Genomic DNA, 13008 nt, shown 5'->3' with positions numbered 1-13008 from the left:
TTAATCAATTCAAAATCTTCCCCATTATTTCAAGGGGCTGCATAGTATTCCACTATATAAATAGCACAGAATGTGGACATTTGGGTTTACATTTTTTTTCTATGATAAAAAAAATATGTTAAGCTTAATAGTTTTCAGCAAAAATTTTCAACACATCCCTAATTATTTATCTAGAATCATTCTCTAAAAGAGGTATTGCTGGATCCAAGCACATAGTGGTAGTGTATTTCTAACTTCTATTTTTAGATGACTCTCTGTACTAGCAGTTTTGAGTTTTGTTCTTGTTACTCCTGAATTATTTGGTGTAAATTTTTTATGTCACTCATATTACCTGGAGGAGTGCCCAAAAATGATCAGCAGGGTTTGGAAAGTAAAAGCTTTCTTTTTCTTCTTTCTCTTCTTCTCTGCTTCTTAAAGTTTATTTATGATCTTATATTTTATAATTTGTAGAGTGAGCACTTTTAAATGACTTGCAGGATTAGATGTTACCTTCAAGTAGGAGTGGTAATTGAATGCTTCTTCCATTACGTCACTTGAAAATTAATGGAGAAAGGCAGTGGTGTTATTTAACTAGCCAGCACTGAGAGCTTGAATCAGAGTTTGCTACTTAAAAAAAAATAAATCTTGATATTGATTCATTTGCATGCTTTAGTTATTTACTTGTTTTCTAAGTGATTCTTCATGTTTTCTACGTGATTCTTCTAAAAACAATTTATTTTTAGAAAATCTTTAAATCATTGCAGTTAAAATGGGTAAATACTAATAGTGTGATTTTTGGAAAGAGTAGTCATGGTCAGTAGAGAAAGAGAACTCAGGAGTTTGACCAGCTGCCCAGGACCGTGATGCTTGTGGGGGTGGAGACGGGGAAGTTGTTCGCAGCTGCCACTCCTCAGCAGTTCAGGTTGGACCACCACCCCAACCCTGAAGTTGACTCTGGCTCATTGTTCTTGCCGTTTTCTAGGTTTCATCACTTATCCTTTAGCTTTCCTTAGACGTAAGTTTCTTAGAGCTAAAAACTTTTAATATACATGGGTTAACAGGAAGTCATTGGGCTTCCCAAGTGGCTCAGTGATTAAAAAAAAAAAATCTGCCTGCCATTACAGGAGACACAGGAGACATGGGTTTGATCCCTGGGTTGGGGAGGTCCCCTGGAGGAGGAAACGGCAACCCACTCCAGTATTCTTGCCTAGATAATCCCATGGACAGAGGAGCCTGGCGGGCTACAGTCCGTGGGATTGCAAAGAGTCAGACACGACTGAGTCACTGAGCATGCATGCTGAACAGGAAGTCACTGGGAAATAATCTAGAATCTGGTAGGAAGTATCAGAGTTTATAACTTCATTTATTTTCAATTCTTGCTCAGAATTTCAATTAAAAAAGTGTTTAATGTCTCTCCTTTTAATATAGTTTATCAGGATATCTTAAATAGCCCATGAGATAATGGTTAAGTTATTCAAACTGTCTTTATGAAACTAACAATGGAGAATGTTTGCATTTTTTGAAATTATAGTTGTGTGGTTACTTGACGGTAAAACGCATACACACTGAAACAATATAGAGCTAACTTTTAACAATTTGGGGAGGCAAGAGAGAACAGTAGAACTTTCATTTTCTAAGTTATATAGTTTTATGACGTTAGATTTTTAAATAAACACTGGTCTTATGAAAAGATAGAAGTATTTTTTAAATAACTGAATATAATATTAACAATATTTGAAAAATGTATAGCTTATTATATATAGTATTAGATTTAACCTTAGGCTATTTCTGGGTATTGGATCATGAAAAAATTATTTTCCCCACTTGTCAAGGTCATTAGTAACACCTATTAAGTACTGATAATATACCGTGTTCGAGGCATTGTGTGGCTTACAAAGGAAATGCTAGAAACATTCCTTTAGGATTCTGTCCTTGACCTTCTCCCTTCTTACATTTTATTCACCCACTCCCATAAAAGCCCTAATTGATCTTCACATTGTCAAATAGATCTCAACTTCAAAACTATGTATGTGCTTATTGAACATATTCACATAGGTATTTTGTATGACCCTAAAGTGTGCTGTGTCCAAGTCGACCTTTTCATCTTCTCCCTGTCCCCTAACAAATTATTCCTGCATTCCTCTTCTCAGTGAGTGACAATACCAGTTGCCTAATCCATAATCAAATTTTTAAAAAGGAGCTACAGTTTGATTGCCGAGTTCCTGTTATAACCATTATGCCACATTGCGTCTATTTTATTTCCTCTTTGAGTCCTCTTCCTCTCCCATAGCCAGTCCTCCAAGCCCAGCTGATTCTGCTTCCAGCCTGTTTCTTGACTTGGTCCACTTCTCTCCTGTCCTTGTCACAGGTTTAGTGCAGGCATCATCATCTCTCTTGGGCTTCACCCTGCCTGCAGTGATCTCCTTCCTCGCGTTCTGTCCCACCGGGCACATTTGATCATTTCATTCTTCTGCTTAATATTGTTCACTGGCTTTCCATTTCTCACAAAGGCTCTTCCGGACCTGGCCCACGCTTTCCAAAACTGCAAGCCTCTTCCTCTGCTCCTGACCTTTTTCACGAGCTCACTCTTCTGCTTGGAAAACATGCGTCTCTCCCCCACTTCTCCTCTTTCTGGTTAGCTCTAATCTGTTCTTCAGGTCTCAGCATAGCATCATTTCTTCCAGAGAACTTCGACCTCCTTACAGTTTGACTTCTTAGACTGCTGTTTGGTCCTATGGCAATCTCCATACCTCTCATCACAGAACTTATCCCACTTTATTATAGGTGTTTGCTTAACTCTGTTTACCATTAGACTGTAAGCTCCACCAGAGCAGAGACAATGCCAGTCTTGCTCACTTTCCTCTGCTAGAATATAGTAAATGGCTTTGCCCACAGCGTGTGCTCAACAAATATTTGTTAAATGAATGAATGTATAATGTAAATAGATAAGCATTATCTCCACCTTCAAGAAAATTACTCTTCAACCAGAGGGAAAAACCGTATTTACCATGAAGCAATAATGCTAATGACTTGCTCAGTAGAATGTTGACAGTCTAGTGTCAGAATCCAGGTGAGAATTTGGTTCCCTTGACTGCAGCTGATCTATAACTTTTTTACTAGACAATGCTACATTTAATTTAAAACGAGGTCTCCAGTTCATTTCAGTTCAGTTCAGTCGCTCAGTCGTGTCCGACTCTTTGCGACCCCATGAATCGCAGCACGCCAGGCCTCCCTGTCCATCACCAACTCCCGGAGTTCACTCAGACTCACGTTCATCGAGTCAGTGATGCCATCCAGCCATCTCATCCCCTATCGTCCCCTTCTCCTCCTGTGCCGGGGGCCAGCGTGAGGAACTCCGCCCATGGCAAAGGTCATGAGGAAGGAGGCTTGGCATACGCAAAGGCATGATCAAGCCTCAGGAAACCCCCTGTTCCCAAGCATCTACCCCAAAACCAGAGTCTGTTTTATGCTCTCACCTACACCTCTGACTTTACGGGGGGCTCTCCCCCATAACCATTTCTCTCGGAGAAGGAGTTAACTTGCAGCTCCAAGGCAATAAAAATTCCTGGGTGTGACAAGAGTGTTTCAGCTTACGGACTCCTCTGAAGGTTATCTAGCCCACCTGTATAGGTTCGTCTGGCCACATGATTGTTTACAGCCTCCCAATCCGAGAGGCACAAGATGTTTTAGGCTTACTAAAGGCAAATTCTTTTGGGGAGTTAGAAATTATTAGTATAGTGGGTTGGTTAGGAATTATATTGGTGAAGGGTTTTTCATTTGTTGTATCAATAATTGCTGCTAATTCCCTGCTCTGGATAGGACAAGGATGTCTCAGGTCAAACCTCTCTGCTGACAGACTAGCTTGTGTGACAGGATTATCCATACTCCTGCCACTACCCACATGATTGTTTACTACCTCTCAACCATAAACAGCACAGAGAGTTTTGGAGTATTTTGAGAGTCTTAATTAGCATAGGGCTTTTTCTTCTTGTTGAGTCAATGATTGCCGCCAGGCCTCCATATCCTTAGGCACGTGGGAGTATATTAATCAATGTATTTGGAATATAGAAAAGGAAATATAGTAGTTTTTAAGGTTAGCAATACTAGACTTTTTGAGTTAATGAATTTTCTCTTTTGTAATAGATCATGTACTTTGTTATAAATCCCTGTGTCCTTGCTATGTAAAAATGTAACTTTATCACTATCTTAAGACTAAATAGATCTTAAGGGGAGCATTGGTGAAAGGATTTTCATTTGTTGGGCTTATGTTTGCTGCTAAATCTCCATATTCCCTGCCCTTATAATGAATATAACTAACATATAGGAGAAATAAGTATTAACCTTTAAGCATATAGGAGAAATAAATATTAACCTTTAAGATTAATCATGTTAACCTTGGGTTAAATAAATTCCTTTCTTGATTGTAACTCACTACACCCTCACCCTATAGGAATGTAACTTTATTTGGAGGGTGGTGCTTGGTTTAAGAAAAAACACCCTTGGAAGAAATAAGTTTTTTGGTTATCAGAAAGAAAGGATCATAAAATGTCAGCAGGTCTCACTCATGGCCAGAAGATGATGTAAAATCCCTAAGACCTTTTTATGTGAAGCACCTGATTTTGATAAAGGTCAGGACTGCTGACCCCCACATGACTCTGTATTCATCCCTATATGTAACAAAAGGTATATAAGCAAACCCAAAAATAAAGAAATCGGATCAGTTTCCAGAAAGACTGATTCCCCCATGTCGCTTCTTTCTTGCTCCCGTTTTTCTGGCTGAATTCCCATCTGGAGCATGGATGCTATTCCACGTAATCCAAGTTATTCAGCCTCTTTTTCTCCACTAATCTTCCTACTACACTATCCGTTTCTAATCTCTCTATATATCTGTAATTAAATATGTATTTTTCCAAGGACGCCGACTCCATCCCCACCTTCAAATCACCCTGGATCCACCGGGGCTGGATCCCGGCACTCCTGCCCCCAATCCCTCCCAGCATCAGTCTTTTCCAATGAGTCAATTCTTCGCATGAGGTGGGCAAAGTACTGGAGTTTCAGCTTCAGCATCATTCCCTCCAAAGAAATCCCAGGGCTGATCTTCTTCAGAATGGACTGGTTGGATCTCCTTGCAGTCCAAGGGACTCTGGAGAGTCTTCTCCAACACCACAGTTCAAAAGCATCAATTCTTTGGTGCTCAGCCTTCTTCACAGTCCAACTCTCACATCCATGCATGACCACAAGAAAAGCCATAGCCTTGACTAGACGGACCTTTGTTGGCAAAGTAATGTCTCTGCGTTTGAATATGCTATCTAGGTTGGTCATAACTTTTCTTCCAAAGAGTAAGCGTCTTTTAATTTCATGGCTGCAGTGATTTTGGAGCCCCCCAAAATAAAGTCTGACACTGTTTCCACTATTTCCCCATCTATTTCCCATGAAATGATGGGACTGGATGCCATGATCTTCATTTTCTGAATGTTGAGCTTTAAGCCAACTTTTTCACTCTCCACTTCACTTTCATCAAGAGGCTTTTTAGCATCTCTTCACTTTCTGCCATAAGGGTGGTGTCATCTGCATATCTGAGGTTATTGATATTTCTCCCAGCAATCTTGATTCCAGCTTGTGTTTCTTCCAGTCCAGCGTTTCTCATGATGTACTCCGCACAGAAGTTAAATAAGCAGGGTGACAATATACAGCCTTGACGTACTCCTTTTCCTATTTGGAACCAGTCTGTTGTTCCATGTCCAGTTCTAACTGTTGCTTCCTGACCTGCATACAGGTTTCTCAAGAGGCAGGTCAGGTGGTCTGGTATTCCCATCTCTTTCAGAATTTTCCACAGTTTCTTGTGATCCACACAGTCAAAGGCTTTGGCATAGTCAATAAAGCAGAAATAGATGTTTTTCTGGAACTCTCTTGCTTTTTCCATGATCCAGCAGATGTTGGCAGTTTGATCTCTGGTTCCTCTGCCTTTTCTAAAATGAGGTCTTAAAGCCCTTTTAATAAGCACCTCATAGAATTAGTTTCGTATTTTTATTTTAATGTCAGCTCCAGTTTGTAAAATCTTCAGTGTGGTAAATACTTTGATTTTACTGTTCAGAATCCCACATGGAAGATAAAAATACACGTTTATGATTTTTTTCAGGATAACTCAAACTGGATGACTTTCATAATTTATCTTTTTTTCCCTTTTAGTTGTTATAGCTGCTGATGGGGTGTTGAAGGTAGGACTATTAGTTTTTTAATTTTAAGAAATTTGGTTAATTTCAGATGTAGGTTTTATGACTGATGCTTGTTTTATTAGTCAGTAAAAAGAAAGTTGATACTCCTTTCTCTTTTCTCAGATCTGCGATTTTGGCGCCTCGCGGTTCCACAACCATACAACACATATGTCCTTGGTTGGAACTTTCCCGTGGATGGCTCCTGAAGTCATCCAAAGTCTCCCTGTGTCTGAAACTTGTGACACATATTCCTATGGTGTGGTGAGTTCATTTCTCATTTTTTGTTGCCAAAGGGCATTAAAAAGCAAACAATGTACAGAAGCAGGGCATAACAGTTTAACATGGTTTTAAAGCAATGATACTGTTCCTGGTAGAATACCCAGTGCAGTGGCAACAGAGAGAATATTTTCTATTAGAAGGTTTACTCTGATCATGTTTTAGTTATTTCGTCCTGTGTTGAGAAGAAACCAGTGCCATGTGCAAGGAGCACATTAGATGGATCCTCAAATAGTATTAGATCTGATGCCCTTCTGCTTTTCTGGGAGGTCATATGACTGTAGAATATCTCTATAAGTCAGTGGAAATGTAGAGCCTTTAGAATGGGACTTCACTGTAGTGTGTTGCTCCAAAACCACCCGTAGATACGCTAAATGAGTTAATTAACAGGAAATTTTTGAGTGTCAGCCATTAAAGTGATGAGTGAGTTTCCGGAGAATGCAGAAGAAAATGTACTTATTGGGTACATGGCCTTGCCCATGTGTGCTGCAGGTCTCATAGAGTGACTGTCTGAAACCTGGATCTAAGGTGTCACAGAAGAAGACTGGCCAAGCAACTTAGTTATAAGAATAGAATACTGTGGGGGTTGGGGGTGGGAGGCTCAAGGAATAGAGACCACAGGAACCAATCAGTGAAGAAGCAGAAGGAGGAGTTGCTAGAGGAGGAGTCTTGAGATGGACCATTCTTGAGGAATAAGTTGTGTCTGAATTAGCAGAGAGGAAGAAATGGGACAACAGGAGAGTGGAGGGGTGGGAGGGGAGAGTGGGCAGGACAGCTCTTTGTGGAGGAAGGAATTCATTGGAGCCTTTTTTTGAGGATAAGTTTTTTATCCCTAAAAATGCTGTGTATATATATATATATATATATATCCTTTACAAAAAGCCCAAAATAGCATTTGGAGGGAATTCCCAGGCAGTTCAGTGGTTAAGATTCTGCACTCCCGATGCAAGGGGCACAGCTTCCATCCCTGGTCACGGACTAAGATCCCACACGCCTGTCGCAGCCAGCAAGGCTTTAACAAAAAAAAAGTACTTGGAACCCCAGTCTTCACCTCTCATCTCTTGATCATACTGCCTCTCTATATTGTTACTTCTTTGAAGGACATTTTCATAGTAATGGGGGAGAAAGCTGTCTAACTTTAGAGCAGATCAATATGCCTCTTCCTCCTGACTTTCTGTGTTTTCAACTAAGGTGATAGCTGATGGTACAGGAGGATACCAACATCGTCAAACCCATTCCTGTTTCTTTAGAGTCAGTCAGGCTCTAGGTACTTCCTGCTGGCCTCAGTAAGTTCTGGGCTGGTTTCAGTTCACTAGCTTTTTCTGTCATACTACATCTTACGTATACCAAATGTATCTAATATCAATTTTATTGGCTATTAAAAAAAATGATGTCATAAATGAAATACATGTTTTTGGTGAAAGGCTGGAATTGTAAAGTTTGGAAGACAGTAGCAGCATCAGGCTAAATATCTAATTTTCCTTAATTCTGTGCGTCTCTAAGAATGAAGGCTATAACTTCTTTAAGAAATTAATATCTTTTTCTTTTTAAAGTGTTATTATTTTATATTGGGGTATAGTTATAACCTATTTTAGACAGTGATCAAATAGTTCTTATCAAAAGAAAAGGAAAAGCCCAGAAGTTCATGAAGAAATAGATTCTAAAGCTGGTCCTGTATGTCAAAAGTTACTACATTCTGGGCTTCCCTGGTGGTTCGTTCAGTGGTTAAAAATCCGCTAGCCAAAGCAGGGGAAACAGGTTCAATCCCTGCTCTGGGAGGATTCCACATACAACTAATTCTATGGGGACCTAAGCTCATCCATCACAACTCCTGAGCCCACACATACCAGCTACTGAAGCCTGAGCACCTAGAGTCCAGGCTCCACAACAAGGGAAGCCTGTGTTCAGCAAAAAAAGACCCAGCTCGGCCAAAAATAAATAAATACATATATTTTGTAAATTACTACATTCTAACCATCCTGCAAATCAACTGCTAGGGAATATGAAAATGGAGAAATTTGTTGCAATTTAAGACTTTTTGTGAGATTATTTCCTTCTAATGAAGTTATGTTCCTTCATTTTAAAGTGAAAGCCTATTTATTATGTCAGGCACTGTGCTAGACACCAACTTGCTGCTGCTGCTAAGTCGCTTCCATTGTGTCCGACTCTGTGCAACCCCATGACAGCAGCCCACCAGGCTCCCCTGTCCCTGGGATTCTCCAGGCAAGAACGCTGGAGTGGGTTGCCATTGCCTTCTCCAATGCATGAAAGTGAAAAGTGAAAGTGAAGTCACCAACTTAGGGCAATTTAAATTTTACTTTGCCTGCTTCTTGGGTCCGGCATTTCATTTTATCCTGTGGAATCAGGAACCACCAAACTTTTCCAAAAGGGACGAGAGAGTAAGGATCACTTACAGTGTCTCTGTTGTATATTCTTTTGTTTTATACAACCATTTAAAACTGTTAAAAGCAGTCAGCTATCTGCAGGGACCATAGTTCTCACTCTTTCCCCTTGCCTGTGGATGTAAACATGTATACATATATTTTGATGGCTAGAGTTTTTAAGTTACATTGCACATTTATGTGAATTAGAAGATTTTTAAGGCTCACTTTAGCACTCTGCAAGTTCTCGTGCAGTGCTTTTACTTGTAAAAGTCTCCCCACGTCTTAGAATTTCCCTCCCTCTGAAATCTTTGACTGGAAAGACACAACTGTGAGTTCTGTATAGAGTGAACTTTGGGGTTCAGTATTATCTCATTTATGAAAGCACAGTTCACACTGCCTTTTCCCAAAGCTTTACAATTGCCCAGGACTTTGTTTAAGTGTACCCACCTGCTTTTCCTTAGCTGAAATGGAGTTTTGGTTCCAGTGACCAGGAACAAATTCCCTTCTACATAGAAATTACAAAAGATGTGAAGAGAGGACTTTGTGGAGCTTAGTGTCTTCACTGTATCTTTTTATAATCCATTTCACTCATTCCACAGTAAATGCCTGCCCCCACCATATTAAATGTAGTTTAAATCAAGACTTCTGAACCTGCAAATGTACAGCTTATTTTATTAAAAAGCTTTCCTTTCAAGGAACTGCTCACCACTACTCAGTAGATGGTGAACCTTTCTCTTTATGAATTATGTTTTCAATCTACTTATTTACTGATTCTACTTTTGTTTTGAGAGATGAAAAGTGAAAATGTTAGTTGCTCATTCGTATCCGACTCTTTGCAACCCCATGGACTGCAGCCCGTCAGGCTCCTCTGTCCATGGGATTCTCCAGGCCAGAATACTGGAGTGGGTTGCCATTTCCTTGTCCAGGGGATCTTCCTGATCCAGGGATCAAACCCAGGTCTCTTGCATTGCAGGCTGATTCCTTACTGTCTGAGGTACCAGGGAAGCCTTGCTGCTGCTGCTGCTGCCAAGTCACTTCAGTCGTGTCTGACTCTGTGTGACCCCATAGACATCAGCCACCAGGCTGCCCCATCCTATCAAATGCTTAACAACTCTTTCATCATGTAATCAATCTTACAGCAAACCTTAGAGCCAGTCACTGGACCTTTCCAGGGTTGCTCTGCATTTACAGATCTGGTGTTGCTCTTCAGGACTTGTCTGCTTCAGTCACATGTGTTTGAATATCAATTCTATATTCCTATTAGAGTCTTCTTTTAACTGGGTGGGGCGGGGGAGGGTATGCCTTTTCAGTAAATCTGTTAGTTTTAAAATAGCGACTGCTCTTTTACTCTCTGAAAGAGGTTTACTCAGAATGCTGGTTATTCTTACCCTGTGGCTGCATCAGCCGAATTCCATTCAGAAGAGTACACATATGCTCATTTAGTTATAAACAACAAATCAGGATTTTATTTAATCACGACTCTTTCCTGTTTTACTCTCAACAACATTAGTGAAAGGAAAAGTACAGAGCGTGCTTTATGGATCCTGTTTGTTTAAACGATCACAATTTTTTTTTAAAGTCAAGAAAGCATCACATGCCCAAGGTAGTAGGCCAGGAGAGGATAGTTTTTAAGGTAGGAACCATGTTAGTTTTAGAAGTTTATAGTCCATAAACTCTGAAAATGGTATCTATCTAAGGAAGCAGTGCAGATATTGAGAGTTCTTCACGTCCTTTCAGAACAGGTGAGTAAGCAGGACTTCTTTGTCAATAGGTATATTTGCCTGCATAGGACATCCCGTAGTTCATTAGAAGTCTGTTCCATTCATTGAGCCCCCCTACTCACATAGCAGTCACATGCAGATGAATAAGACCATAAAAAACAGTTGTCATTTTTGAAACCCAACCAAAAAACCCCAGTGTATTTTTGCTTTTATTTTTCTTTCTCAGACTTGCTGTAAGAATTTAGCCCCTTGTAGTCTTAAAGTCCCTGGCCCTCCGCAGCTTAATTTAATTAACCTTTGGCTCTTCTTAACACATTGTGAGACTAGCCAGCCTTGTACAGCCTTAAAATAAACATGCTGGTGAAATGCCAGAAATAGATCTTGTGACTCTTGCTTGTACGCTGGTAAACTTCACTAGGCAGGCCATTGTTGGTATTTTATAAGGAAGTAGATTTTTTTCTGTCCTCTTCTGATGACATCTCTTGAAGGAGTGTTTAGGATATTATCCACAAAAGAGAAAAGAGTTCAGGAAAGCCAGAATCATTGAAGAGTAAACGTTCTGAGAACCCAAGGCCTAACCACTCTTTAAAAACAAAACTCTCCTAATGGCAATGCAGAAAGGATTACCTGCTCCAAAGCTTCTCAGCCAAAACCAGTTTTGAAAATAAAGCAGCTTCAGAGTGAGCATCACTGCTTCGCTTGTCTGTGAGTCCTGTTCCAGAACCACCCAGCTCAGGTAATGGCTTTCCATTGTAAAAGAAAAGGCAGGAAAAGTACACAGCTTTGTCCAAGTTTCTCTTCTGTAAGCCGAAAATAGAAATTTTTCCTTGCAAGCACAGTTTAAATGTAGGGATGTCTCAATATAACATGAGTTGGAAAATATTTTTAAGGTGAAAGATCACAATAATGTTTGGCCTGCATCCCCATAACTGATATTTTCAGGCGTAGTTTAATATATTTTTAGACCTCCAAGTGACTTCCTCAACTAAGCTGCTTTTTTGTGCCAAATGTGATTTTGCTCAGTAGAAAAAGCTGTTGTCCTATCTCACATCACCTACTTTTTGATACCTTTCTGAAGTTGGCAAATAGATAGTAGGGAATCATGAGATGTGCTGACCCTGGAATTAAACTCAAGATCTCATTTGGGCTTCAGGATCCAGCAGTTCAGGACGCCACTCTTGCCAGCCTCACATCCATCAGATGGCTGCTCCTTGTGGTAGGTCTTTAGAGACACAGGAGGGAACAGAATGAAACTATCTTACTTTTTCCAGGGTTGGAACCCTTAGAGAAATATAACTCTGATCCTATTAGATTTTTGGACACTTTCCAGTGGAATATTTTAGGATAAAGAATGGCATAAATCTTTTTTTGGTGTCATTCCCCAGGCTCTTAGTTCTGCCTCTTACCCCACAAAAAACCCAAGCAGCTTTTGTGTATGTGTGTGTGTGTGTGTGTGTGTGTGTGTGTGTGTGTGTGTGTGATGTGTATTGTGCAGACAGGTCAGAAGGCCAGACTCTGAAAGGAGGGGCACAAGGCTGCTCATCTAAACATTCTGGTGTCCTGGGCATTTGAGGCAGAGTCATTCTTTCCAAAGAATGCCAAACCCCTTCATTTTCTTGCACTTTATACCCCTTCCCCTCTGAACCCCAGCACCAGGAAGTAGTGATTGCAGTAAATTGAGGGGCTTCATTTCCTGCTCATCCCTCTTGCTCCTGCCATTTCTCCACCCCTCCTCCACCACCACCATCCCCGCCCACTGCCCAGTGTCAGGTGACCACGTACCTGTTCTGGTTCCCATCTTTCCTGTACTTCCAGCATTTGCTCGAATCAGCCCCTTCTGGGATGCCCCTTACCTTTTCCTAATCACTTCTGTGACTCGAATAGAATTATTCAGTAGCTCTTCTAAAGAAGTACCTTACACACTTGATTAAAAGCCCAAAGAAGCTTCAGGGAATTATTTTTCTCCTGCTTGAGCAGCATCTGCCAATTTCCCTGATTTTCCTGCTAATTACCTTAGTATATTAGCCAGAACTCATTTAACATGTTATGGCTCGAGTAAGACTGAGCACTGGCTAAGGAAATAGTGGGTATCGGACTTGCTTGAATAGAGTGTATATTCTCAGTCTGCACTCTTATTTAGAAATGAGTTTTTGTTTTTAGAACAACAGAAATGTCAAGCAGAGGTGCTGCATGTCTTTGCTTCTGCCTTGGCTCCAAACCTACCTAAACTAGGGCCTGCTGCACTCTCGTTCTTCCATCTCTAAAGTTACCTATTGTTGAGACCTTGACTTTCAGGGTGAGACAAGAAGTTCACATTCTAGCTCTGTCACCTGATAACTGAATGCCTTTGGGCAAGTTTATTTAACTTCCTTAAGCATTAGTTTCCTCATCTGTACAATGAGAATGATACCTATCTGATGGGACTGCGATTAA

At 40.4% G+C, this 13008-nt stretch overlaps 1 protein-coding gene across 1 annotated transcript in view; it reads left to right on the top strand.

Annotated features, from left to right (window-relative positions):
- MAP3K20 (mitogen-activated protein kinase kinase kinase 20) overlaps positions 1 to 13008 on the top strand; it is a 167998-nt gene that overhangs the window by 86764 nt on the left and 68226 nt on the right. The window contains exons 6-7 of the mRNA XM_052653665.1: positions 6169 to 6197; positions 6318 to 6455. Of these exons, the coding sequence (XP_052509625.1) occupies positions 6169 to 6197; positions 6318 to 6455 (167 nt within the window). The remainder of the gene's footprint in view (positions 1 to 6168; positions 6198 to 6317; positions 6456 to 13008) is intronic.

The sequence above is a fragment of the Budorcas taxicolor genome, chromosome 2, assembly GCF_023091745.1.
Source record: "Budorcas taxicolor isolate Tak-1 chromosome 2, Takin1.1, whole genome shotgun sequence".
NCBI lineage: Eukaryota > Metazoa > Chordata > Mammalia > Artiodactyla > Bovidae > Budorcas > Budorcas taxicolor.
Note: the sequence above shows the minus strand (reverse complement) of the source record. Positions and strands in the feature narration are given on the sequence as shown.